Source organism: Triturus cristatus, chromosome 3_2, assembly GCF_964204655.1.
Source record: "Triturus cristatus chromosome 3_2, aTriCri1.1, whole genome shotgun sequence".
In the NCBI taxonomy this organism is placed as follows: Eukaryota; Metazoa; Chordata; class Amphibia; order Caudata; family Salamandridae; genus Triturus; species Triturus cristatus.
This window is the reverse complement of record NC_140584.1, coordinates 894711591-894739094: the sequence shown is the minus strand read 5'-3', so window position 1 is coordinate 894739094 and position 27504 is coordinate 894711591. Positions and strand designations below refer to the sequence as shown.

At 45.1% G+C, this 27504-nt stretch overlaps 1 protein-coding gene across 1 annotated transcript in view; it reads right to left on the bottom strand.

Annotated features, from left to right (window-relative positions):
* Window positions 1-27504, bottom strand: part of SHPK (sedoheptulokinase) — a 221557-nt gene that overhangs the window by 17224 nt on the left and 176829 nt on the right. Inside the window, exons 6-7 of the mRNA XM_085649321.1 lie at window positions 24247-24422; window positions 17576-17776 (exon numbers count right to left, since the gene is read on the bottom strand). Of these exons, the coding sequence (XP_085505447.1) occupies window positions 17576-17776; window positions 24247-24422 (377 nt within the window). The remainder of the gene's footprint in view (window positions 1-17575; window positions 17777-24246; window positions 24423-27504) is intronic.

The following is a 27504-nucleotide window of genomic DNA, read 5'->3' as shown; positions in this document are numbered from 1 at the left end:
AGTCTAGAGACCATCCACCGAGGACAGTGGTGAGGAACTTCTATAGCCTGACAACCAGGACATATTGTTTAGGATCAAGAAAAACACATTTTTGGGTCCGTTCTGTCCTCTGATCAAGTAGGCATAACCCCAGCGGCAGCTCCTCCGCAATGGCCGAGGAGCGTCACCCCCCCCCCAAAAAACGGCAGGAAAGAAAAAGTTAAACGATAATAAACACTTGTTCTATTTTTCCTTTTCTGCCGAGTCTTGGGGGCAGGCCTACGAGGTGAGAGGCACGGAGGTGAGTGTTGGGTGCACTCCCTTCACTGCGCATGGCGGTTTGGCCGGCCGTCTCAGGTACGACCAAACCGTCATGCGCAGTAAAAGCTCTCTCCAAACCAGCAACGCTGACGGTTTGGAGAGAGCAGGCACAGACTCCCAGTCTGACTTGGAGCGCAAATCGAGGGCACTCAGGTCAATCCTGAAGCTGCTCTCATGCGTGAGCACAGCTTCAGGATTGGACGCAGGGCATTCTGGGAACCTGTGCGGGCTGAAGAAGAGGAGCAGAAGAGCGCAATGTGGCGGCTGCTGGTAAGTTTTTTTTTTTTTTATTATCTACCCGCGACCCCTATGCGTCCCCTACCCTCCCCCCCCCGCCCCCCCCCCCCCCGCCCGCTCGCCCAGCACACCGGCCACTATTGCATAACCCCCTGCAGCACAAACCCTTTGGTTTCAAGTATCCAGTTAGACAGTATGGATCTGGGGAAAAGGATCCATATGTATAAGTTGGTGAAACTGGTATACAGTTCACTAAAGAAAAACCTTTACAATTAGGGTTAGCGCTAAGATATGCAATGAGTTGTGAGCTCAACTTGCAGTTCTGACAGTGGTTTCAATACACAAACATGCAAAATATAACACATTGAGACAGACTACTTTTAGACTTCCTGGAAGCTCCCTGAACGTATACAAAAACACACAGAAGCTTGGAGGCAAGTTTGTTGATCCTACGCTTTCAAAATAAAATGTACACAAAAAATGGGCAACTTGAAAATAATGTTTTGCTGAACTATTTTGCACCATTAGAAACCATTTCTCTGAGGCATCAATTAGTAAAATGTGTTGATGCATGCCTATATTTAAAAAACATTACTAATGGTGAAAACACTGCAAACATGAAAATAAATTAGGCTCCCAAAATCTTTTTAAAAAGTTACAAAAGAGTACCTGCAGGTATATGTCATTGCATTGGTACACATATACACCTGTCAGGACGTCACAAGAGTTTACAGATGTAGGCGTGGAAACTTTACTTCTTAAAACCTTTTGTGAATTCCAGTTAGCAACAGCAAATATACACACATGTACACTTGCTCATGCGAAAATCTACTCCGCAATTGGAAATTCACTTTCCCTACACTTCCCTTTTTTTCCATTCTGGAAAACATTTTACTCCTGCCTTTGTAAGGATTAAATTTGCATTGTTTTCCGGAGTGGGAAGACATTCTAGAGAATACACCGACTCTTGGAACTGCTACTTTTGACCTTTCCTAGCGCTATAAGTCGATTACGGAAAAATGGCAAAGTTACAGGCCAGCTGGACTCTAAACCCAGATTTAATATGAGCTCTGGGATAATCAGAGTACTTGAGGTTTCTTGAGATCCGATATAATGAGAATGCAACCATCATTTGCAACCTCACTGCAAGGCATTAATGGGTCATGTGGATTTTTTTTCTGAAGCGTCCAGTCCCTTGGACATATATAAAGTTCCACATTCATTGAATAGCTTGTATCTGGTTGTGAGTATAGTGTAAATGTTTTACAGACAATGGCTTTAGGTACTTGACATAAAAAGCCTGATTCACAATTTGTTTGTGTTTAAAGCCAGATTATTTTACAGTAGGAATAGTCCTAAATGTGGAATATACAGCACAAATGTGCATTAGCATATGCAACTTTCTGTTTACTTATTTTCCTTGTGGACAAACCATGTGCACTATACAATTTTTAAATATGGAAGTGTTCGGGGAGCGGTACGTCTCTAGTGACAGACGGGACTGATGGTGTAGTGAGTTAGACAGGCAGATACTGTATGGATGACCCCACCCCCCCTTGAGGCCAACTCTCTGCCCCCTTATGTTGCCCCAACATGTCAAATGTGCCTAGTTTTTGGGAGTTCTTGCTTCCCTTCTCCCCTGCCTTTGCATTCCACCCCATACTACGGAGAGTTGCTGTACTACTAGACTGCTGTCGCTATTACTATGTTGAGGCTAGTTTATCAGTTAAGAAGTTGTGCGTTGTAATAATGGCTAGGTAACTGATCTGCATGGCTACCAAAGAAAACAAGCATTTTCAATGCAATAGATCTCACATTAGTGAACGTTTAAGCTATTGGTGCCGCAAATTAAAAAGTTCTAGTACTGCACATTAAACGGCACACTTATATGACATTCCTGCCAATAAGCACTAACACTGCCCATTAAATAAGAAATGCCTGTTAAGAATAAGTAACACTGCAAATTAAGGAAGAGCAGTGCTAGGTTGGACAATGGATTCTTCCGGAATGGGAGGCATTGGTATTCCTGGTGGCGTGAGATTGGACGTTTGTCTGGTGGCAGTGCAGCACATTTTGTCCCATACTGCTTCACTATTGTGTCAACTTTAACACTAGGGGTAACGTTTAACGTCATTATTATCAGTTTACCACTTAACTACAGCATTCAGAAATTGGAAGATGACCAGTTAAGGATTGCAAAGGGCCTACCACTGCAGGGCTAGACACGTGGCAGGGCTTTTAATAATTTGTGATGCATTATAACTAGAAAGTATCTGAAATCTGTAAATGGTGCAGCAGGGGAGGAATTATGCGGCAAATTTTTAATTAAGACGTGAATGCTGCAGCATCGCATAAATATAGTGCCCCTGACCATAACTATCATATTACTATTCATGGTACCCTAAGACAAGATCATCTCTTAGGTCACTCCTACATGACACCAAAACATTTTGCATACAACAGCAATAGAAATAGAATACTATCTCAACCTTGTACTGCTTCATGGTGTAACTTGCAACCCATCCAAAACCTGATTCGACGCCCCACATACAGAGATGTGTAGAATTAAATATAAATGTATATAAGACCCTACAGCTGCCACAACATATTACGGCTTTTCGGAGCCCATCTGGTTGTCATGGACATTGCGCTGGAGGTAACAATTTATGGATGGACACCGCAAAGTATTCTTTGTTGTCCTGGCTGAAAGAATAAGTGTGCGTTTGATGAAACAAGGGTCAGAGGCGAGGACTCCCTCCCTCGGCACCCCCTTCCAGAGTTCTGCACACTCCTCCCACCTGGAGTGGTACCCCTAGAACACAAACCGGTAGGGACACTGGTTACAGATGTCCTTCCGTCCGGGTCAGGCAGAACCTGAACTTGGCCTCCCAGCCCAGGAACTACACCCTGCCTGCAGTTGAGCACCCGCCTGGCACCCCAGGACTTCCTGGGGAGCACGCATGCCCCCTGAGGGTAACACATACCTCATGTGTTTGCGTGACAGTCTGCCTGGCGCTGATCTCCCGACCCCTGTCCATCTGACAGTGCGTCAGACCCCCCCAAAAGAGAAGTGTTGTCACCATAGTCACTCCTAGGAGGATCAACCCTTATGGCTGGCCCCTGACCCACTGGTTCTCCCACTGGGGATTCTCTCCCCCTCTCACCCCTCCATCTGGACTTCTGCACCCTCCACTTAGGAGTGGCACCGCCAGTCACCAGAACTGATGGAGCTCTGCTTACAGGCGCTCCAAGTTCTCTTGACACCAGGAGATCCCCCTCAATGGATGGCCTACCAGTACAGCTGAGGCTCCCCACCTGGTGTTCCCCGAAGGAACCCTCCAGGCCCTGCGGCTGGTTTCCGGCACCTTGGGACGCTTCCCATTCTCACTCCTTCTCCGCGGAAATAGGATGCGAGTCCCTACACCCCTCCCACTACACTGGGACCTATCTGGGCTACTAAGAACCTTTCCCACCACCCTGGGCTGGGAAAAACCTAAGCCAATCCTCTTAGAATCACTCCCCAATACCTCCTCAGACCCTCTGGCGCTCACCCAGAGGACTGCCTCCCTTGCAAGCTCCCTGGGATCAGAGAACTCACACTCCAACAGGTGTTGGTGTATCCCTGGAAAACAACAACGGAACATGTGCTCTCTGACAATCAGATTGAACAGCCCTTCAAAATTGTTTGCCGTGCTAGCCATCACCCAACCTTCCAGTGCATCACAACATTCATCCACAAACTCCCCCCAAGACTGGTGAGACAGTTTCCTACTGCCCCTGAACCTCAACCTGTACCCTTCAGGTGTAACACCCTCTTCCTGGGAACTAGGTACCATGTTATGGGATCTAGGAGTGGAACATCCTACACTAGACTCACTTTTGCTGCCACAACTGGACCCCATCCTCACTGGTGAATTCAGACCACCAAAATTACACTCACTAAACATATCCTCAAGAGCTAGCTTTTCCCTAGCGAAGGCCCTCTCTGCCTCCGCCATCCTCTCCAGCGCTAAGACCCTTTCAGTCTCTAGCTTTTTCTCCTCCACACGCAGCTGCGCTAGCTCCAACCTGAGCCTTTCTAACGCCAGCTGATGCTCCCTTTCTTCCCTCCTATCCACCCACTCCTCTGGGGACAGGGAAAGGGATGGGGCACTGGACCCAGCACTGGACCCAGCAAGGGACTCCCTCTCTACTGGGTCCTTACTATCTACTGGCGTCCCTGCCCTGTTATTTTCTCCCTCCTGCTCATACTCTCCAGGCCACTGCATTTTAGGGGAGCTCCCTCTCAGAGACCTCACTGATCTCGGGGTCCTCCTTCACATACTCCTCCCTCACCTGTTTTTTAGATATCCAACAGGCCAACACAGCCTCCTGCAGTTCCAGCTTCCTGGCAGACCTACTCACTTGACACCCAAGATCCTGACAGAACCTCTTTAGGTCCTTCACAGTACACCTATGCAACATCCATACATTAAATGCCCTTTCTGTCACAACAACTGCTGGATCACCGAGGTGAGACATGACTGACACTTGAGGGGTGTCACCAAAAGTTTAGAAGAGCGGGAAAACACAATTCAAAAAATGACACTTTCAGGAGAAATAAAAATCAGGAGAAATCCTCAAACATGTGATTATCTAAATTCAGAGTTTGTAGTGCAACCATGCGTCACTGTGGTACTGCGCAAACGCAAGTCCTATTCTCACCGCTGACAACCAATGTTAGAAATGGCATTTCTGGTTGGCTAGGGCATGCGCCTAAGTCAGGCAGAAACCACCACTCTAGTCAGGGCAAGGGAGTTACACACCAAGGGAGATAAACCCTGCTCACCCCCTTGGTAGCTTGGCAGAGCAGTCAGGCTTGTCCCAGAGGCAATGTGTAAAGCGTTTGCACAACACACACACACAGCAGCGACACACTAGGCACACCACAAAAGAAACTCCACACAAGGTTATATGAAAATACCCTTTGTATTACACATAAAACACATTAGAGCATAATCACACATATACACTGTGCCACCTGGCACTAGGTATCACTTTACAGGGGATTATATAGATTACAAGGCCAATCGGGCCACTGTCATCACCATTACAACACCCACGTAGTGAAAAATAGAAGCAGCCTGCAACTACTGGTAAAGGTGCTCTTAGCACCACACATTAGGCATAAACATCCTGTCATCATTTCTTCTATTGAACTGCTGCTCCCTCTCTAAACATTCGGCGGAAATCAATCTCTTGCTAGATGACCTTAAACCAGACATTCTCTTTCTTACCGAAACCTGGCTCCACGAGGGATCCGATCCCGTCATCATTCAAACCCTCCCCTCTGGCTACCTTATACAAAGAGCCAATCGCAAGACCGTAAGAAGTGGGGGACTAGCTATAATTTACAAAGACAATATCAGCTGCCGCTCCTCCTTGGTTGGCCCACCCGACTGCGAAAGTATGCATTTTCCCTTGAAATCTCATCCACTTGCACCTTCTCAGGTCTATTGATTTATCGTCCTCCTGGACCAATCGGCCAATTCCTCATCTCCCTCCCCATATTTGTGGCAGATCTAGCTGTGTCTTCAGCAAACTTCTCAATCCTTGGTGATCTCAACATTCACCTGGATGATCCTTCAAACCAACTGGCCACTGAGCTCTCCTCTTGCCTATCTGCGCTTCAAATTAAGCAGAAAGGTTTTGCCCCAACCCACGATAAAGGTCACCTTCTTGACCCAGTCTTCAGTAACGACCAGAAGCTCATGGTCGGGGCCCCCATCCCTCTTCCTTGGACAGACCATTCGTTACTCCCCCTGTTTTGGGAGTCCTGGGGTCCTAAACCTCTAACCAAGTCCACTTTGACCCTTGAGAGGAAATGGTCCAACCTATCTGTCAGCCAATGGACAGAGGCTCTCAGTACAACCAGACCTTCTGTCACTTCTAATCCAGAGTTGGCCAACAGTAATCTCAACTCTTGGATTGTTAACTCTCTGGATATGCTAGTCCCAAAAATATAATCGCTCAAAAAGGCCAGGACAAAAACCTCCCCTTGGTTTACCCCTCAACTAAGGAAACTTAAACAGACATGTAGACAACGGGAAAGGAGATGGAGGCAGAACTATGATGAAACTAGGAAAATTGAACATAGAGATTTAATGCGGACCTATAAGGCCGAAATCAAATTGGCACAATTAAAATTCTACGAGGGAAAAATCAACGCAGCTGCCAACGCCCCTAAAGAGATTTTCCGTATTGCTAAATCTCTAACTTCCCTACCACAGGAACTCCCCAGAGAGGAGGAAGCCCCACAGCGCTGCAATGATTTAGCCGAATATTTCTACAACAAAATTCGTCTGATTCGTCTGCCATTCTCCCCTTACAGGCCGGATCCCACGGCTCCTTGTACAATGGCCAATATCAAGAGCTCTCTAGGAGAGTTCCTTCTACTCAATGCCAAATCCTAGGGCAATCTTATGTCCATAGTAATCTCTGGCTCTCCCACCGACCCCGCTCCTCCTCAACACCTCTCACATGTTTTTAACATAATTGGCCCTCTCATTCAAGACACCCAAAATTCCTCCATCACGTCGGGCACAGTACCGATGGCATGGAAATGTGCTCAAGTTAGAGCCCTCCTGAAAAAGCCTAAAATTCTAACTTGGCCAATTACCGCCCCATCTCTCTTCTTCCTTGGCTGAGCAAGCTAATCGAAAAACATATCAACTCCACCCTAACCAACTACTTGGAAACCAACGGTCTGCTTCATGTGTCTCAAACAGGGTTTCGTCCTCAGCTGGGAACAGAGACGGCCTTGCTTGCAGTTACTGAAGAAGCTAGAAGACTTCTGGACCAAGGTGGCTCGGCAGCCATCATCCTATTAGACCTCAGTGCCGCCTTCGACACTGTTAACCATGACAATCTGCTGGAACGTCTGGTAAACCTGGGTGTGAGAAATGTGGCTTTTACTTGGTTCCAGTCCTTTCTCAAAGACCGCTCGTTCCAAGTTTTCGAAGAGTCCACGTCATCTAACCATTGGCCTCTCAGCTGTGGGGTTCCTCAGGGCTCTTCCTTAAACCCCACACATTTTAATGCCTATATGGCCCCGCTCGCTGAGATAGTCGTCCCTTATGGTATAAAAATAATTACCTATGCGGACGACACCCAATTGGTGGTGGCATTGAATCACCCTGAGGGCTCTTCCAGCATGCTGGGTCTTTGTTTAGAGGCGGTCGCCCACTGGATGAACCATTCCCATCTCAAATTGAACGGGGATAAGACGGAACTTATGTTCCTGGGTAAAAATTCATCACCCCCCTCATCACTCACTTGGCCACCTTGTCTTAGTCCCATGCCCATTCCTAAACCACAGATTAAAAGCCTTGGCATGTGGCTCGACAATTCTCTTTGCTTTAACCATCAAGCCACCAAGCTTTCTGCCACATGCTTTGGCCTAATGCGGATACTTAGGAAAATTCTTCCTTTGCTGCCTTTCCAAGCTAGGAGAATCATGGTGCAGGCCTTGATTCTGTCCCGCTTGGACTACGGGAATGCACTATATCTAGGCGCCCCCCAGTCCACTCTTCACAGACTCCAGGTCATCCAAAACTAAGCGGCGCGCCAACTGCTCCAGATCCCCCGTAAACATACAGCTAGACCCGCCCTGAGGCTCCTCCACTGGCTGCCCATACGAGCCAGGGTTCATTTCAAGGCCTTATGCCTGGCTCACAAAGCCCTGTGGAAATCTGGTCCCCCCATTCTTCAGTCCTTGATCACCCCTATCATCCCTCTAGAACCCTCCGTTCTAGTTCGGCTTTCCTTGCTACTCCCCTAAAAGTCCGAAGATCTAGATGGGGCAGACGTTCGTTCTCTCTAAATGCTTCCAACCTCTGGAACACCCTACCTCCCATTCTTCGGGGAGAACCTGATCTGCTGACATTCTGGAAATTGCTTAAGACTCACCTCTTTCTCTCAGCACTCTAGTGTAAGCACCCTCGCTCTTATCTCTCCGCTCCGCCAAGCGCTAGGAGGCCTCAGGGTAGCTATGCGCTATACAAATATAATTTCATTCATTCATTCATCACCTATGCCCAAATATCATGCAAAACATAATATAGCCACACCAGTAGCAGTGTACATTATAGCAGCCTCAGTAGTGTGCACATATTGTCATTACATCACTGGCAATGAAATAAAACATCACCTAACTGCAATAGGTCCAACCACCATAGGCATAACTCATTGGCATAACATCCGTGTGCCACTGCACCATCGCTGAACATGATCAGCGGTACATAGCCCAACCCTTACAATGTCTGGCAGCTGCCCTCCCTGTCCTGGGCTGACCCATAAATGCCCCTCTCAACACGAGGCCTCCAAACTAGGTGGGAGAGACACACTCTGTCCACTCCGGCAGGGCGACCTCCTTTGGCCACCCCGCTGATGCAGAAGAAAGCAAAGAAAATCAACAGGGCTCCTCACCAGAATCTCCTCGATCTCGGGGCTGCTGGCAAATGTGACGTCCCTTCTCAATCTAAGCCCTTTATGTGAGGCTTGTGGGGAGCACCCCAGTTGGGCTCTTCTCCCCCACCGGCTACCTCCGTTCAGCGGCTGTAGCTCCCTACAAGGCAGGAACTGGAGCCAAGCCTCTGGTGCGGTTGTTTCTCAGAGGGCGGCCCCACACACAACCAGGCTTCGCCTCTGCCTGGATTCTGGGTAGGCGGCCTCTTCTCCTTTGTCAGGCTCCGGACGCGGTAACACCTGTGCACTCCTGACAGCCCGGGAGGCGCGCTGGACACGCCGGTCAGCCTGCTTCCACCACGGATGTCTGTAAATGGCTGAGAGGAGCGTTGCGCTCTCCCTTAGCTCCCCGTCTTTGCCTTGGTTTCTAATGCACGGGGCTCTCTCTCGCTGACACGGGAGCCCCGCACACAGGCTTTCCTGACTGACATCCGCTCCACGGAATACTGCAGCGCTCATGACCACAATGGAACCACCAAAGGGCTCCCCACGCTCCTTCGCCTGGCCCACTACAGGAGGTACGATGGGCACAGCGCCCCCCACGCTGCCGGCGGCCCCAGCAGGTCCACAGCGCAAGGACCAGCAGCGCTCTCCACATTCTGCTTAAAGGGGACAGAAGAGCACTCTAGTGTGCTGATGATTTGCCAGGGAATTTAAGTGCTCACAGCACGCTCAGTCCTCCAAAGTCCAACAGGGCAGAGCTGGGCCCAGGCAGGCCAGCTCACAGGGCCCTCTAACAGAGGGGAAGTCCTTTGTGGCGGTTCATCCTGGTGCCCAGCAGTCCTCTTCATCCAGATCCAAGTAAGCACCAACACATGGGGGTCACAGCCCCAATACTTATACTACATGTCTTCTTTGTTCTGCCCTGGCACAGGGCATGGGACCCAGTTCAAACTAGTTCTGGGGGCACTTAACAAGTACACAATAGTCCCCGCTGACAGTGTAGGTCCTGGCCACAGACACACCACAGGGGGGTGGAGCCAGCATTGTACAAGGCAGGCACAGACCTATTCAGGCTCAGGGGTCAATTCCTCCCACTACTCCAAATGCAGGAGAGGAATTTGCCTAACGGCTTAGGCAGTCGTCCTCAAATCTGGAGAACTGGGTTCGAGTTTCTGCAACAACGCTGAACATCCTGTGATTCTGGGTAAATCAGTTAATCTCCCCGTGCCTAACAAAAATTGAATGTGTCCTCATGTAACGCAACTGGTGCTATGTAAAGCGCTCGGATACCCGATACCTTCGGGTGAAGTTGGCTATATAAAACTCCATAAAATAAAAAAATAAAAAATACAAAAATTCCGTCTAACGCTGATTCACCCAGCTCCGCTGAAGCCACTGCACCTCCCCAGTCTCTGTAACTCAAGAGACAGACATGCAATACACAACAGATAGGCACAAAGACACATAGCACACAGAAATGTCAACATCTAAAAGTGACATTTCTGAAATAGTGATAATAAATCTGCGCACACCACCAAGCAGCATATACCACCACTATTCCAAACATACCAAACTTGATCACGCTACTCCTCTCATATCAGGAATTGCCACTGAAAGACCTATCAAGGAATCCCCAATGCATTCCTATGAGAGGGCAGCCTCACAGTAGTAAGAAACCAAAATGGCTGTTGGTCACTACCAGGGCATGCCACACAGTTAAGGCACTTGTCCTACCTTTTACCTTCAGCGCACCCTGCCCATAGGGATAGCTAGGGCCTACCTTAGGGGTGACTGGTATGTAGTAAAAGGGGAGTCACAGCTGTGGCACCCACTTTATGTGCCACGCAATTGCAGAGGTCTGAGACAGGTTTGAAAGGCTACTTTGGGGGGTGGCGCAAGCAGCACTGCAAGCCCACCAGTAGCATTTAATTTACTGGCCCTGGTATCTGAGATACCACTTTACAAGGGACTGATAGGGAAATTAAATACGGCAAACAGGTGTAGACCAATGTTACCATGTTTTACAATAGAGAGCACAGGCACTTTACACTGGACAGCAGTGATAAAGTGCCCAGAGTCCTAAAACCACCAACACCAGGTCAGAAAAAATACCAGGAGGAAGGCAAAAAGTTCAGGGATGACCCTCCAAAAAGGGCCAAGTCCAACAGCATATAAGACCCTACAGCTGCCACAACATATTACGGCTTTTCGGAGCCCATCTGGTTGTCATAGACATTGTGCTGGAGGTAACAATTTAAGGATGGACACCGCAAAGTATTCTTCATTGTCATTGCTGAAAGACTAAGTTTGCATTTGATGAAACAAGCGTGCTTAGAGAGAAAACAAAAATGTGTCCCTCATTGCTAAATAAAACAAGTAGATTTGACTTCAAAATGCTGCAATGGTTTCGCATCTCGGATTGGCAAACGTATGCTGCTCTGTCTCAGCATTTGCCATGTTACTTTACAATGGTATTTTTTTTAATCTGAGATTTGAACTCGTGCATGATCACCTTGCAAACTGTTTCCTCACTCACCTGAAACTGGCCTTTAATAGAGAAATCATCTGCCTTGTTAAGAATGGAATTATTTTACAATTCTGAGAAAAGATTTATAGCATCTACTTTACTTGCCTCTAGGCTTTGCGTCATACTAATTATACCATGAAGCATGACGTCCGTGTCTAAAAAAAGTTATGCGCGCCATGTGAGGAATTACTAGCAGGAAATAAAACAAATAGTCCCTAAAGAGACAGATAATCTCTCATAGCGTAAGTAAATTGTAGGTGGCCGGTGCTCCAAGGCATAACCCGGAAATGTTGTATCGGGAGCCCCAACCAATAGGGAGATAGGAAAGAAAAGCAGTGCAGGAATTAACCAATGGCAAGCAGCAGGTGGGATTACACTCAGTACGAGGGATTACAGCAGGTCTTCCAGACAGCGCATGCGCACTGATGCTCGACCTAAAAAAATTGAAAGAAATAGGGAGGTGTTCACTCTGAATATTCAGGCACTGCAGCCCTTGAAACAATCTGATCTGTGTGTGTTTCCAGGATGGGAAACCAACTGCAAGTTATAGGTGAATATCCACAAACACATATGAGTTGGCAGGTATTGAACAACTTAAGGGTGGACCCACCAAGGACCCCATCATCTTGCCCCTTATCTTTGTCTATGCACAAATTACACCACAGTGGCAACACTGGAAGTAAAATTCGACAATTCCTGACACAGTGAATCAGGAACAAGACCTTATTATCATCACAACTGATTTCCCATCTTGACTGAATTTAGGTGTGCACAAAGTTTCAATCAAGTATCAGGCTCAGAGTCTTGAAACATGATCTTTCTTAGATAAACAGCCCATGAAGAGCTCTCAGGGAGGGCATTCTGTGATCCAACTATTGACAGCTTGGTGGCATGGCTTTTCAGGCTAAGGGAGCCTGGACGGTGTCTTTACCTAATTATCACAGATATTTTGACGACAGAGTAGTAAGGGGAGAACCCGGTGCAACAGACGTAGGTGGTGGAATGCTGCTCTCATGACTTGACTTTACTTATTGTAGCAGATATTTAATTTGACAGTGAGTGGTGTTCATCCAAATCCCTACATTCTTTACTAGGACTGACACCCATGCCTATGGCTAGATATCTCTAAGCCAGGCTGCTGGACGTGGGCTTGTGACGGCTGAAGTGGCCACCACACAACATAATTACCATCTTATATGGATTGAGCTTTAAGTCGCTCATGCCCCTCCAATGATCAGTTACCTGAAGGTACGTACTAAAAGCATTTAAGTCCTTTTCTGAAGACGTTTATGTTTTTTTCTCCTACACTGATGACAGACAACTCATTTTTTGACTATAAAAATCAGTTTGCCATCCAGGAAAAGTTCCTTCACAGTACGTCTGTTGTTGCAAGGTTGATGCACATCAGTTGCCTTACGCTCAACGGCAAAACAAAAAAAAAGATTTTGTTTTTCAGTAAAAACTTTCTTTTTGGATACCACACTGGTGGAAACCGATCTTGGCCAACCACCAATTTCATATGCTAAAACCGCAGGATTTGGCTTGACTGTAACCTTTCTTTAGATAAGAAGATTTCTAAAGTTTCATCCACCTTCTTTGCACTTGTATGATCCTTAAGGAAAGTGCTTCCATTTCCAAAAGCGTCTTCCATTATGACTGTGGTCTAGTCAGTCAGTAAATCAACTTTATTTGGTTTTACACATTAAAACCACAAAAGTACCCAATCATGTAAATTGCATGCTAATATCAAATATAAAAACAAGTTTTCTAAGTACTTGGATTCACGAAGCAACTCAATTTAGAAGTAACAGTTAAAACCTTATTTTAAACAGTAATACATTCATTTCCATGACTCTTTCTTATGCGACTTGCATGCCAGATTAAGGGTTGTCACTCTAAGACAGACATAAACTCAATTTAGTTGTAAACAAAAACAGGGCTTGTCTACAGCATCTTATGTTATTCTCTCTTGAGATAGGTTTGATAAAATTAAACTTTAGGAGCAACGTAAAACAGGCAGAAAAACAAAGTGCAGCGTGTACTGTTGGGAGGTATTATCACAAGGGCAAGGACCCTGACCAGTCATTACAGCGGGGGAAATTAAACAATATGATGGACCATGCTTAATCCAAACCAGGCAAGAATAAATCTTAGAAGATCAGGTAGGATTGCAGTCCTAGCACGGGTGAAAGGGAGGAGTAAAGTTGTGCTGGTGGTTTTCTGGCCAGCTTCAATACGTCTTGCCTCTTCAAAGTGCTGAAGGCATAAATGCTTAAGTCTTTCCTGGCTACTTACAATAGAGTCATGGGGTCATCAAAAAGCATGGTCACTCTAATTTGTGACACAGTGATATAATGTTCCTAAATCCAAGGTAATAAATTGCACGATCAAGAGACAATCAGTCAGATAGGATCGGTCTAATCTACAGTGACTCCTGATTTTCTCCATAGCCTATGCCACAAGGGGAGAAGTAGAAGCCTCATATAATCTTCCATAAATGCCACTCCCAGTTCATGTTAGAAGGCAAAAAGTGATTTAATAGCCTACACCAACTGGTCATTTCTCAGATTAATCCGCTGCTTCCATGCGCCTGCCGCATCTTAAAAACACACTTAAGTAGGAGAAGGTATTGATCTGTTTCAACAGAATGTCCTTAATACTAAAATGACAAGCTGCTGCTTGTTCCCAGTGATCATAACAAAAGATTTACCTAGATTTACTTTTAGGTCCAAATCGCATACAAACGAAACAAAGGTATTGAGTAGAGCCCACAAAGCTCTCAGAGTGTGAGCCATTAGCACTGCATCATCTGCATATAGGAGAGTGGGACACTGCGGTGCTCAATCAGTGGCATATCCCTACACCACTCCACCAAGAACCTCTATAAATCATAAATATAAATGGCAATAAGGAAGGACGCCAAGATACAGCCTTGCCTCACCCCACTAGCTACATAGAACTCATCAGAACTCTCCCCATTTATTCCATACCCTTGCTGTGGTACCAGTATAGATGTCTCTAAGGTAATTAAGGATGCCCACATCTGCCCCCATATGATCTATCAAGCGCTACCACTTACTGTGTGATACACAATCAAATGCACTTGAAAGATTCATGAAGGCAAGATATAGGGCACCCATTTTTACAATCTCATACTTCTCAGTCATAAGGAATAAATGTAGGCACTGTTCAACAGTACCTATTCCCCTTCGAAGCCCATACTGAATGTCTGCCAGGATCTGATGTTCCTCCGCCCATTCTTCCAGCCTTGCTAGCAGTATCCTCCCCAAGACCTTAACCAAGGCATCCAGCAGGGATATCGGGCGATAACAAGTTGTATCATCGTGACTGCCTTTTTTAAAGATCAGAAAAATTGCAGCTTCTGACCTGGCTTCCAATTTCCCGGTTTTGTAAGCAGACCTCAAAACATTAGTTATAAGAGGGCCCTAGAACTCAAAATCAGCCTTAAATAAATCTGCTGGGATCCCATTGGGCCCCAGGTCTATGGTATTGCGACATTTTGTGATGGCCTTGCCCACCTCTTGTAGTGTGGGTTAAAAAATCACCCCATCATTAAACGATAATGGGGAACTACAAGAATGGTTGCAGATAGAATGACCCCACATGTTCCCGCTAGCAGACTCATACACCCAACAGAAGGAGGCTACCCACTTGTCGGCAGAGACTGCCACCTCTCCAGACGGAGCCCCTGTTTTCCTGAAATATAGGTGATTGATCATCTGCCAACATATTGTGGTGTCCTTATGTTTGGAGACTTTACTGGGCATCCCAGGACTCTTATTGATGATTTTCATCCTCTAAGTGAGGACTAATTTGTATATCTGTCTACATTGAGTGATGGCAGTCTGGGATTTCGTTTGCTTTTTAGAGATGCAAGAGCCTTAGTGCAGTTGTGATCAAACCATCCTTTCATCTTACTCCACGTCTTAGTGTTTTATTAGTTAGAGCATCTTCAATGTACCTCGATATTTCAATAAAAGTCCTCTTAATTGCCATCTCTTTTGCGTTATCGTCCAGGCACACACAGCTATTAAATATGATGGCCTCAAAAATCTTCCTCGCAATTCCCTCTGGGTTAACCCTCTCCCATTTAATTTGAGGGCCATTTTCCCTTACTACTTCAATGTCAATGTGGTCCCCGTCACTGGTTACCTCACTGAAAATTCTCTATATCTTGGATTGCCACGTTATCTCCGTCAGCGCCTCCAGATAGACCAGAGAGCAGCCAACAGGCTACTTCTTAACATTCCTTGCCGTCATTCCATTTCAATTCATCTTAAGCAACAACAATGGTTAACTATTGCAAATGAATCAATTTTCAAGGCATTCTGCATTATTTGGAGATCCCTCTCTTGCAAAGGTCGCAAATACAACCAATCCTATTTAGCCCATAACAACCTGCCTGCGAGCTGCGATCCTCTACTAGGAAGCTCGCCTGTATTCTGTTTGTTAACAAAGTTAGGCAAGGCATATTACCTTCAGAGTCACAGTTCAGACAAAAACTAACAATTTTGCTACTCTCTCATTAGCCAATTTTCTTCTAGGTCTTAAAACAAGTTGCTAACGCCAAGCTGCCCCACTGAATGTAACAGCATGCTCTTCAAAATGCTATTCATTCATTCATTCATTCATTCAGTGTGCTCCAGCTAGAGTTATGACTTTCTAACCTAACACCTTGGGATCTACCACGTAAAAACGAATTCAACCAGGTAAGATGATTTATCATGCACTCGACCAGCCAATAAGATCATCGAGGATGTTCGCGAGCAAAACACGAAATTGAAACATGGCGGGTAGTAAATACCGAGGATTGTGGATCCGAATCGAGCATGTCAGCTTGTATCATAAGACAGGCCATCTAACTGTTGTAAATGAGTCTATTTTCTCACTTTCATCCTATCAAATATTTATGAGCACCGCAGAAAGACAATTTTAAGTAATTAATTAAAAGCAGGCTGCCAACCAGCTAATGTGAAAATGAACCATTATTTTCATGTCAATTGAACCAAATATTTTTTGCGTAATGGAGAACACTAGGATATTTTTTTCATTTGCTTCCTTATTGAAAAGACAGAGAAATATTTAGAGTAAACAGTGCAGTAATGGCTTTTTAGAAAGTCTCCTAATGATTTACGGATGTATCTAAAGTTTTGCCAAGATGATGGAGCTCTCAAGCAGAGGGCAGTAACCACAGGAGTGCTGTAAGAAGAGCAGCTTCTGCTACGCACAGGACTTTGTTTCCGTATTGTCTTATTTGCCATGTGTTTTGTATACCATGCCTTTGGTTGCAGGTGGTGGGCATTCATTTTTTGGGTCCCGAGATGTTTTTCTATCATTTGACTTTGACCCACAGCAACAGAGAGAAATGCAGAAAAGCAGGAAAGGAAGATTAAGTGGAGAAAAAACAGCAGGCATAAACATGCATTGGCCAAGCCAATAGGTTTGTTGTTGGCTGCTGAGCTTTTGTCTTTGCCAATGCCTATTTTGTTTGAAAATGCTTTTTGTAAGAAGGCACACATTGTATGAAAACAGGCATTGTCTAAAAGACAAAAAGCATGTTTTCTCTAAAAGCGCATATTGCACCAGTAGTTCTTGGCATTGAAGGGGACTATTTTATTATGCGTATGTGCACACTGTGCAACGGAAAATCTTTAACTCAAAGTCAAGTAAACCAATAGTTGATGAGGGCTGACCCTGTTTCCTGAAGCTGTAGGTTGCGGTGGGCGGAAGCAAAATGTGAATGACACTAAAGGAAAAAGCTGCCTGAAAGCTCCAATAAATATGTATAGTATATATATGTATACAAAAAACAAAATATCATGGCTAACAGCAGACCTAACGAGAACCTGCAAAACTGAAATAAAAAGACTGGAAATGCATGGCAGTGAAAGACAGAAGCATTAGGTGGAATCAAAACCTGATGGCCTTAGTATTCCACGATTCTGGCATTAGGCTGTGCAGGTGGAGAGCTCCTAAAAAATTATTATTTTTAATTTTTACATTAAATACTGGTATATGTTTATTTTAGATCACATGAATTACCTAGTTCTGCAGTCCACCGGCTCAGCATTCGGACAAACTCTGCCAGCACATTTCCTCCGTTGAGCGAAGCCGCCACAGCCAAGTAGCGGTCGTTGAAGTACGGGAAGTACGCAACAGCTGCCCGAGGATCGGGGCTCCCCATCGGCTTGAACCCCGGAGGCAGAGAGAAGGTCAGCTGTGCTGAGGTGCTGACATTGAGCACTAGGACATCAAATAAAAGAGTCAAGGTTAGACTGCAGAAGGCACAGGTGGGCATGTATTTATGGTGGCCTAGTGTCGTGCTATACATGGAAGGCACCATAGAGGGGGAATGACAACAAACTCGAGTGCCTTGTTGACTTTGCAGCAGGCTGACAGGTCCCTCAGTTCTAGTGCTGAAAGGACTGCAGCCTTTCTGGCTCTGCCGCCAAGGCTGAACTGCGGGCTCAAGCAGACCTAGAGCCCGATACAGCGTTGAGCACGAGAGTGCATTGAGCAAACTTCGCACTTTCCTACTAAACTTGCCAGAAATAGGGCAAAGCACTTCAATTTAGAGCAGAGCATTCCAAAAACATTGGCTGAAAAGCACTACGTTTTGAAGCACTTTTGAAGATGCAATCCATCCAGTACTTTGGGTCTGGCACCATATCCAGGACAGATATTTCTCTCTGTGGCAGTAAGTTATCTATAAACCTGTAATTAAACTGTCTCCTCGTTATCAGGGACGTTTTTGGGCCAGAAAGCCTGGCTCCAAATATATCAGCCCGGCCAGCACCAGAAATAGCCTACTACAAAAGACCCCAGATGGAGGGCGTCCCTCTGAAACTTAAACCCATTCCTGCCCTGTGCGCCTACAAGTAAAAAGCAAGACAATAGTTCTATATAATGATAAAGACCTTAAAAGCAAAAAAGCAATACTTATATGGACATTACAGCAGATGATAAGGAGGCCCTGCTTTTCAGGGCTGGGTATACAGAAGAACCAATGCCTGACTCTTCCCCACAGAAGAAAACAATCTTCAGCGTGAATAGCCCCTTAGGGCACCTGCTTAAAACAAGAACATCTCTTTTTGTGGCAACAGGAACCAATCAGTAAAGAAAGAGAATATAGGGTGGGGCCAACTTGTGTGCACATCTTACCTGGCAAGAATCGTATCCTGATGACTCTGTTGTGAGAGCAGGACTCTCTCCGGATCCGGCAGGAAACCCCCCTGGCCGACCAAATGGTATGTTCGCATCCCATTCTATTACTCATCCTGGGCTAAGGTATTTAAATTAATACACGGATGAAAGCCACCAATCACAGACCTAGAACCATTAATATTTGGTTTGTGTTGGCACCACAATGGACAATATTCAAACACTCTGGTTGTTATTTAGAGATTCACTGATGTCCCTTCTGCCACATTTAGTGCACATACACATGTATCTGTCCAACAAAAATTGGCAGATGTCCTGTCTGTTCTCTTTAGAGAATGTGCATATTCATACACTCTACACAGGGCAAACAGGATGTCTTCCAATTTTGGGGGGATAGCCCACATCTGCCAAAGTTACCGCGTGTATCTTGGCCTCTGGCACAGTCTTTCACCAATCATTGTCATTCACTAGATATCCCTCGCAATCTCAAACAATCCACAATAATGGCTGGTAATGACTGAGTTAATCTGACCCACTCATAAAGTCTCCAGGAATATCCCATTCTCTAATTGCTTAGCTTACCCAGGACTTAACAGAGCGGGACCACCCATGAGTAACTCAATAACCCTCTCCCCCTAGCTGGAAGAGTTCATAAGATCCTACTAGGCTTTGTCTGCTCTTAACCAGAACACCAGCCGCCCCAACACAATTCATCCATATGGGGTGAGCTGCATCATGTGCTCTAATGAACAGCAAACTTGGGGACCAGAGCTTGCCTGGCAAGCCCTTGACATTTACGACGACAGCTCAAAACTGATGGATGCAATTCATGAGTCGATTGGATTTATTCTTGATTACTGTTGACACAATTAGTTCCGTGGTCTTCTGCGCCTTTAGGAAGACACCACATTAAAAGTAGTGTTGGGCAAACACCAAAAGGGACAGTCCTGTCCTGAATGTTCAGCAAATCCCTTCCTGGTAAGAATGCAAGAAACCCCAGACGCTTACTGAGCCTAACAGAGAGGAGAAGTTTGACTTGTCTTGCAAAGGAAGCTTGGGGCTCTAGTTGGGACATTCCTACGTCACAAATGCTTGAATGGGCCCACTGGAAGGTACTCTAGGTATAATCCATTCCAATGTGGTAAGGGGGAGCGCTGACAGGTGGACAAACACATCAAATCTATTCATATTATAAAAACTGCAAAATATTCTGCCTGTTCAATACGTGCAATTGCTTACACACATAACGGGAACGCTGAATACAATCTCGCAATATGTAAAATCATAAGATAACATTAAAAAAAGAGCAATAGAATGGTGCTCGTGCTTAAATAATGGACCTAAAGGTCATCCACCCACATCAATAATACATATCAGGCACTCCATGGGACCCTGGTGCTCTTGGCTTTTACTTAATATGGACGACGAACTAGGCCATCTGTAGTGTTTAAGAAAACCTATGAAATTCTCCAGAGCATTTTAAATAATCAAATTTAAACATTTGTGTTGCATTAGCAGATCCACATCATTGCATTTCAGCCTCAAGTAGATTTTTATCATCCCTATAAGAGCCCTCCTAAGGACGTGCACAGTTTCTCCCTTTCCCACACCTGCCTCAGCCCTCCAAGCTTTTGAAGATCGGCAGCAGATGACCAGTTCTGGCATCTCACCGGGGATGATTCCAACCACGCCAGGCCAGAGGAGGCATGGACCTCTGTACTCTACAGCTTGGAGATGGCAGCAAGTCAGCAGGATCAGACCAAGATGGAGGTATTCAGAAGCAGTCTGAGCTTTGTCAGACCCTGTGCCACAGACAGAACCTACCTTCATATTATCCATGACGGCTTGAAGTGTCCCAAGGGCATCGGTATTATTACACTACTTTCAGTGTATGTGATTTCTCGTTTACCCGGTCAATTCAGCCAGATTGGTATAGGCTTTTGTTTGAGTGAGGATGAGCTCTAGATTCTCCTCAGAAGCTAGTGCTGCCAATGCTTTCATTGAATTTTTAGGTCTCGCCTGACCCAGCGCATGCGCTGGTCTGGCAAGACTTTTTGAGAGGGCTCCAAAAAGTGCTACCAGGCCAGCCTAGACCTACAGTGCATGTGCGCGGCCACGCATGCCACGCTTGACGAGAGTACTTTCACTTTCGCTTTGATGTTTGACCGCGATTGCGATCACTTACGCTTGTTGGATTTGTGGCCTTTAATCTCAGAACAAACCTTAACCCCTAAGAGCAAAGGGCAAGAGATCGATTTACACCAGGAACAAACTCTAAATGAGGCATTACTGTTAGTTAGCAATAAATAATCCAAGATGAAAGCCTACACATCAAGTGACATTAAATTAAAAATGCAATTGAACCCTTTAATGTCACTTGTCTTAAAAAAAAAACATTAAGACTCGCAAATATCATTCCTCTCCAGAAGATGTGCAAATCTGTTTCTCATTGTTTGCTTTTTCTAGGAATCGTATTAAACAATGAACTCTTCAAGTGATATTATGTTTTTATAACTAACCACCTTGTTCCAAATCTACGAAAACAAGAAGAAAAATACTACATCTAACAAAGGAATAAGCAGGTTAGAGCAACTGAAAAAGGCAAATGCATTTAAACACCACAGGCTTGCGATGGTAAAAACTCATACCAGGGTTTTCAATTTTTTTTAACAGATGACCTGCAGTTTGAGAACTCTTGAAAAGAAATGGACTGCATTCTCTGTACAGCTAGGAATAGGTACATTTTGGAGTACAATAACACAGGAGTCAGTGAGCACCAAGGATATGGGAAATGTTATCGGCGCTTGTGGTGTTTAATCAGGGTTATTCAAAACAGTAGGTGTTCATTTACAGCACTGTCTCACCCTTCTTTGGACTGTAATTCGGTCTTACACTATGTTTGACATTTTTGCAGAGAATTGACCGTGGGCAGATCTTTTGTGCCAATGTGGAAACTCCACATTTGTTAAGGACTGTCACAGGTTTTCTCCATTGACATATCCCAATCCCTGTCAGATCAATACACTCAGAGTGATCAGCAGCATCAGCCTGCAAAGTGAGAGATCTAAATTAGGACTGTTTTTTTTAGGTCTGGCCTAGAGTTTCCATTAGCTGGCTCACCAGCCTCGTGTATTCCAAAAAATGTGAGAGAACGTGTGTGTGAGTGACAGTGAGAGTGTGAGGGAGACAGCAGCCTACTTCATTCATGGGTCTGTTCAAGTGCTATTCACATTTTGTTTCCACCCATCAGAGAGCATACACCATTGCACAGTGGGTCAGCCTACTTCAGTCGCTGGCTCTCTTCAATGCGAGTGACAGTATTGTTTTTTAGCACTTCTGCCTAAAACTGTAGTGGCAGAGTTGGTGGGCCAATTCTCTGCTTTCATTTCATGTTATTTAAATGTATTTTTTGTGATGGGTAATTTATGTTTTTTACAAACATTTGCACACTATGTTTAGACAGCTGCAGTTTTACTTTTTATTGCTTTCAATGCCTACTGCATATGTTTGCAAAAGAAAGAAATAACACAAACTGAATACAAATTGAAACAAAAGTAGTCATTTTCTCCGCTATAATACCCTCAATTAGAATTGCATTAAAATGTGTTCAAACTAAGCTCTGCAATGTGGCTTATGATTCCGCAGGATCCACAGAAATAAAATCCACACCAGGAGAGGTTACTGAGTTTATCAAGGGGATATCAAGGCCACTGTGATTCCAAAATCAAACAAGCATTGGCATAGCCAATAGGTCTCGCAATTGGGACCTTATAAGTGTTTAGTCATGCAACGGTAAAAGTTGCAGCACAAAGGATTTTGTGCTGGATAACTAAACACTTATAAGGTCCCAAAGGCGAAACCTATTGGCTATGCCAATGCTTGTTAAAGACTAGTAGGCCTGGAGACAGACTCGCTCTTCAGAGATAAATCTAGATTAGGCATTAACTCTATCCCACACATTTGTAGGTGTTGGGTCTGCAAACACACAAATGTGTGCAGTGTGCTTCAGTTAACGCCAACATCATTTCTAGCAGCCGCTGCTCTGGCCACTTGTTTGTCGTGCATTTGGGAACGATTATACACAATATATTTATATATACAATAAACACAGTCGTGCAAACACAGAACGAACAAGAACACACACAAGCACGTATACGGACTCCTAAGCATGCACAGGAGAACACAGGCACACACAAACACACACAGACCGGCACTAGAACACAGGAAAGCACACACATATGCTATCAGATTTACAGTATGCATGGGCATATAAATATTTCCTGCGTCTCTCTTTAGCACCAGGACGCACACCACCAAGGCCAGTGCACTGTGACTCCCTGCCCAGTGCTCTGGTTGCACCAAGACTCGCACCACCCAGCCCGTGCAGTGTCTCTCTGTTAGACGCTCTGAGTGCACACCATCTCTAGTGCAGTGTGTCTCCTTGGCCAGCGCTCTGGGTGCACCTGGAAGCACACCCCCCAAGCAGTATCTGTAGTTAACAAATGTACTTCCTACCATTTTTATGTGAGTTTAGAATGTCTCTGTTTGTATCTTTTATGTTATTCATATACTCTAAAGTCCTTATGTAATGTAATGTAACTGGTTTTATTGTAAAGCGCTCTGACACCTTCGGGTAAAGTTCGCGCTATATAAAAATGCATAATAAATAAATCCCTGGGAGGCCCCACCCCGTCCTCCTCCTTCCTGCTGTACATTGTATCTTCAATTACTGTTGCCTGCGTATATTTGCGTCACTCTGTGTGCCTTCTTCACATACCAAGCATTTACAATGCAATAGGTCTCGCATTTGGAAAAGGATTGAGCTATTGGCATTGTAAATGACAATTCATTTTATTTGGTTTTGAAAACGGATAAATAAAAGGCATTGTCATTTACTATGACAATAGCTTACACTCCCGCAAATGCGAGACCTATTGCATTGCAAATGCTTGTTTCTTCTTGCCCGCAGCTCTTCACTAAACAAAGATTACATTATAAGCATAATAGTTAGTTGTTTTGGGTCAGGCAAATGGAAGATATTAAACCCGTGTTTTACCTCGGTCGGTGTTTAATATTATATGGCATAAGGTACCACCAACTATTCATTATAAGGATACTGAAGTTCACCAAGAAGGTCAGTGACCTTACAATGGCACGAGGACCCAAGCATTTGCTGATTAAATTCTCTTTTTTACCGAGTGGGTCTATGCCCCAATCCAGTTACTATTTGGAAGGCTGACCTGCTCTGACAGTTTCCATTAATGGTAAAACTACAGCCCTGTGTTTGGTCTTGTTGCCATTCTCTGAATGTTCTCAAGCTTTCTGAGATATGTTAAGCTTTGTGCTATATGTATATAGTTGTGATCAAGACTGAGAACAGAAACCTGTCTGTAGCGATACCAGAACACTATATTGTGGACAAGTTACCTGGATTTATCTGATCTTGCTGATAAAGCAGAAAACATCTGTGTGATGGAACTACACTGGCAAAACATCACTTGGATGAAAAGTGAAGTTGGTTTTGGGTTACTGCTTAGTGCCGTGGGTTATACCTGCGTCTGTGTTCTCGGTCATCGAGGAGTAGACTGAGCACTGGAAGTCTCCGAGGGCGAGCCCCACTTCAGCGCCCTGTGGTATTCCACACCATTGGTGCAATGTCCTGCCGGCCACTTCTCCTGGCTCACCTGTGTCAGGAAGCAGTGATACAGGAAAGCCAGATTCTCTCAGGCTGAAGTAACAATACCAAAATAAAGAATACATATATTACCATCAGATGTGTAAACCTACTGACTAACTTGTTTACACAGTCTCATTTTAAGCATGTGGACAAACAGATGGTGGAGACCATGCCTTTGACAAATGGTAGACATCAAGTGACACTAGAAATACCTGGTTTGTGATAATTGTGTTCTTGCAGCATGTTGTCAGTCACAGTGTTGTCAAGAAAACATTGTTTGATAATATAGCCTGCCGTAGAGGGCTATATCGGCCATTAAAGGCCTGCTCGGGCCTTTAATGGCCTGTATAGCCTGCTGCGGAGGACTATAGGGCTATTAGAACATTCCGCCTCATCAGGGCAGAATGTTCTACTTAGTAAAACAGAGACCTCACAGAGCCTTCAACTCCCTCGGGCTCCATGAGGCCTTTGCTAACAGCTATTGCTGTGAAAGACAAACAGTGGAATATTGGACCTCCGGGTTTTTACCAGCCATTAGGAGCCCGGAGCTACTCCATTGTCTTCAATAGAGCTCTCAGTGTTCCAATGTTCCAATATAACCTTAGAGCCTGCTGTAAAGGGTTGTACCGACCATTAAAGGCCGGCTCCAGCGTTAGAGGCCTGAGCCGAAGGCAAGGGCCTTTAACAAGGGAGCGGGCCTTTAATGGCCGGTAGAGCCTGCTATGGAGGGCTCTAAGGCTATTAGAACATTCCGCCCCTAGAGGGCAGAATGTTCTCATTTTTAAAAACAAACAGCTCTCAGAGCCCGAGGGGGTTTAAATCCACTTGGGATCCGAGAGGCCTTTGTACACAGCAACAGCTGTGAACAAAGTCAAACATTGGAATGTGGGAGCTCCAGGCTTTTACCAGCCGATAGAAGCACGGAGCAGTCCATTATCTTCAAAGGAGCTCCCAACATTCCAATGTTCTGGTTAGCTGTGAACTTTCTTCAGCCTTTGGTAAATGTTACATATGGCAGAAGGGCACTATACACTTAAATTTTAATGTAAACATATGTGCAGAGCAGTTACCATTTCTAAGTATTTAGCAACAAGGCCTGATGTAAATAAAAATCACATGTTCTTTATTAAGGGAGGAACCGTTTTCTGGTCAACAATAACTCTGGACTTCTATACTTCCTAAGATAGGCACAAAAGTGGGAAGGGATGGAGGAGTGGGAGAGTGGAAAAGTAGAAGCATGACAGGCCTTCTAACTTGTTTTCTGTACACATAATATTTATATTGTGTCAAATAACCTAATTGCATGTAAAGCATTCAGGTAAATGTTTAGGTCGGGTTTGCAAGACATAAAACTGGAAATAAATAAATAAATAAATAAATGTACAAGTGCTGTATCACTGGAAGACCATAGAAGGGCAGATCACAACGCTGACAGTTTTTTTCCCCACAGCAGCACTTCAAAGCATGCACTGGTGACAGGTGACGGAGGGAGTTTGAGGAAATCCTTGATCTTAGCTACTGGGGGCACCTTTGAGTAAATATAGATTTATGTTTGGCACTGTGGACATCCCTCTACGGCCCTGATTTTTGCAAGTCTGCATAAGCACCTTCAAAGAGCATTTGTATAAGGTTGCAAGAGCACACAAGGACGAAGCCAATGTTAGGTCTTGAAGCCAGCTCGGATCAATCTCCCCGGTTAGCTTGAGCAAAGTTAGGTTTGCTCACTTTTTACTTCCAACAAAGTTTCAGAATATTAAAGATGCATTGATTACAAAAAGTCCATCTACCAGCACTTTTAGTCTAATAGTCTGAGGGAGAGGATGAGGCCTTACGGCCAGAGCTTCCGACTTTGGAGCTGGGGGACCAGGTTCAAGCCTCTGCATCGGCTCAGCATCCTGTGATTCTGGGCAAATCACTTAATCTCCCCATGCCTACCAAAAACAAGCACTGGCATAGCCAATAGGTCTCACTTTTGGGACCTTCTAAGTATTTAGTTATGCAGCACAATATCCTTGGTGCATCCACATCAACTGTTGCGTGGCTAAACACTTATAAGGTCCCAAAGGCGAGACCTATTGGCTATGCCAATGCTTGGCGTGGTTGTGTGTGGGGTTGTGTTTGTGTGTGTGTGTGTGTGGTTGTGTGTGTGTGTGTGTGGTTGTGTGTGGTTGTGTGTGTGTGTGTGTGTGGTTGTGTGTGTGGTTGTGGTTGTGTGTGTGTGTGTGGTTGTTGTGTGTGTGACAGTAATACTAAAAGCATCTCAACATAAAGGAACACAAACATCGAGTTTGTGGAAATAGAAAGTACGTTGTAAGTCAAACGGGTGCAGCAAAGCATTAACACAACAAAACAAACAAGATCACTTAGCGAAGTGGCCGAATTTTCTAATAGCCTTATAGCCCTTCATAGCAGGGCTATACCGGCTATTAAAGTCCAGCTGCTTTGTTAAAGTCCCTCGCCTTCGGCTCGGGCCTTTAACGATGCAGCCGGCCTTTAATAGCCAGTATAGCCTGCTACGGCGGGCTAAAAGGCTATATTAAAGGCCCGCTGCATCGTTAAAGCACGAGCCGAAGGCGAGGGACTTTAACAAAGCAGAGGGACTTTAATAGCCGGTATAGCCCTGCTACGAAGGGCTATAAGGCTATTAGAACATTCTGCCACTAGAGGGCAGAATGTTCTAACAAATAAAACAAAGCCTTCAGGGAGCGCGAGGGGATTCAAATTCCCTCAGGCTCCCTGAAGCCTTTGTTCACCGCCAGCGCTGTGAACAAAGACACACTGGAATGTTGGAGCTCCGGGCTTATACCAGCCATTATAAGCCCGGAGCACTCCATTGTTTTCAATGGAGCTTCCAACATTCCAATGTTCTAATATAGCCTTATAGCCCGCCGTAGCGGGCTATACCGGCTATTAAAGGCCCGCTGCAGCGTTAAAGGCCCGAGCCGAAGGCGAGGGACTTTAACAAAAGCAGCGGGACTTTAATAGCGGTATAGCCCTGCTACGAAGGGCTATAAGGCTATTAGAACATTCTGCCACTAGAGGGCAGAATGTTCTAACAAATTAAACAAAGGCTTCTCGAAGCTCGAGGAGATTTAAATCCCCTCGAGCTTCGAGAGGCTTTTGTAAAACATTG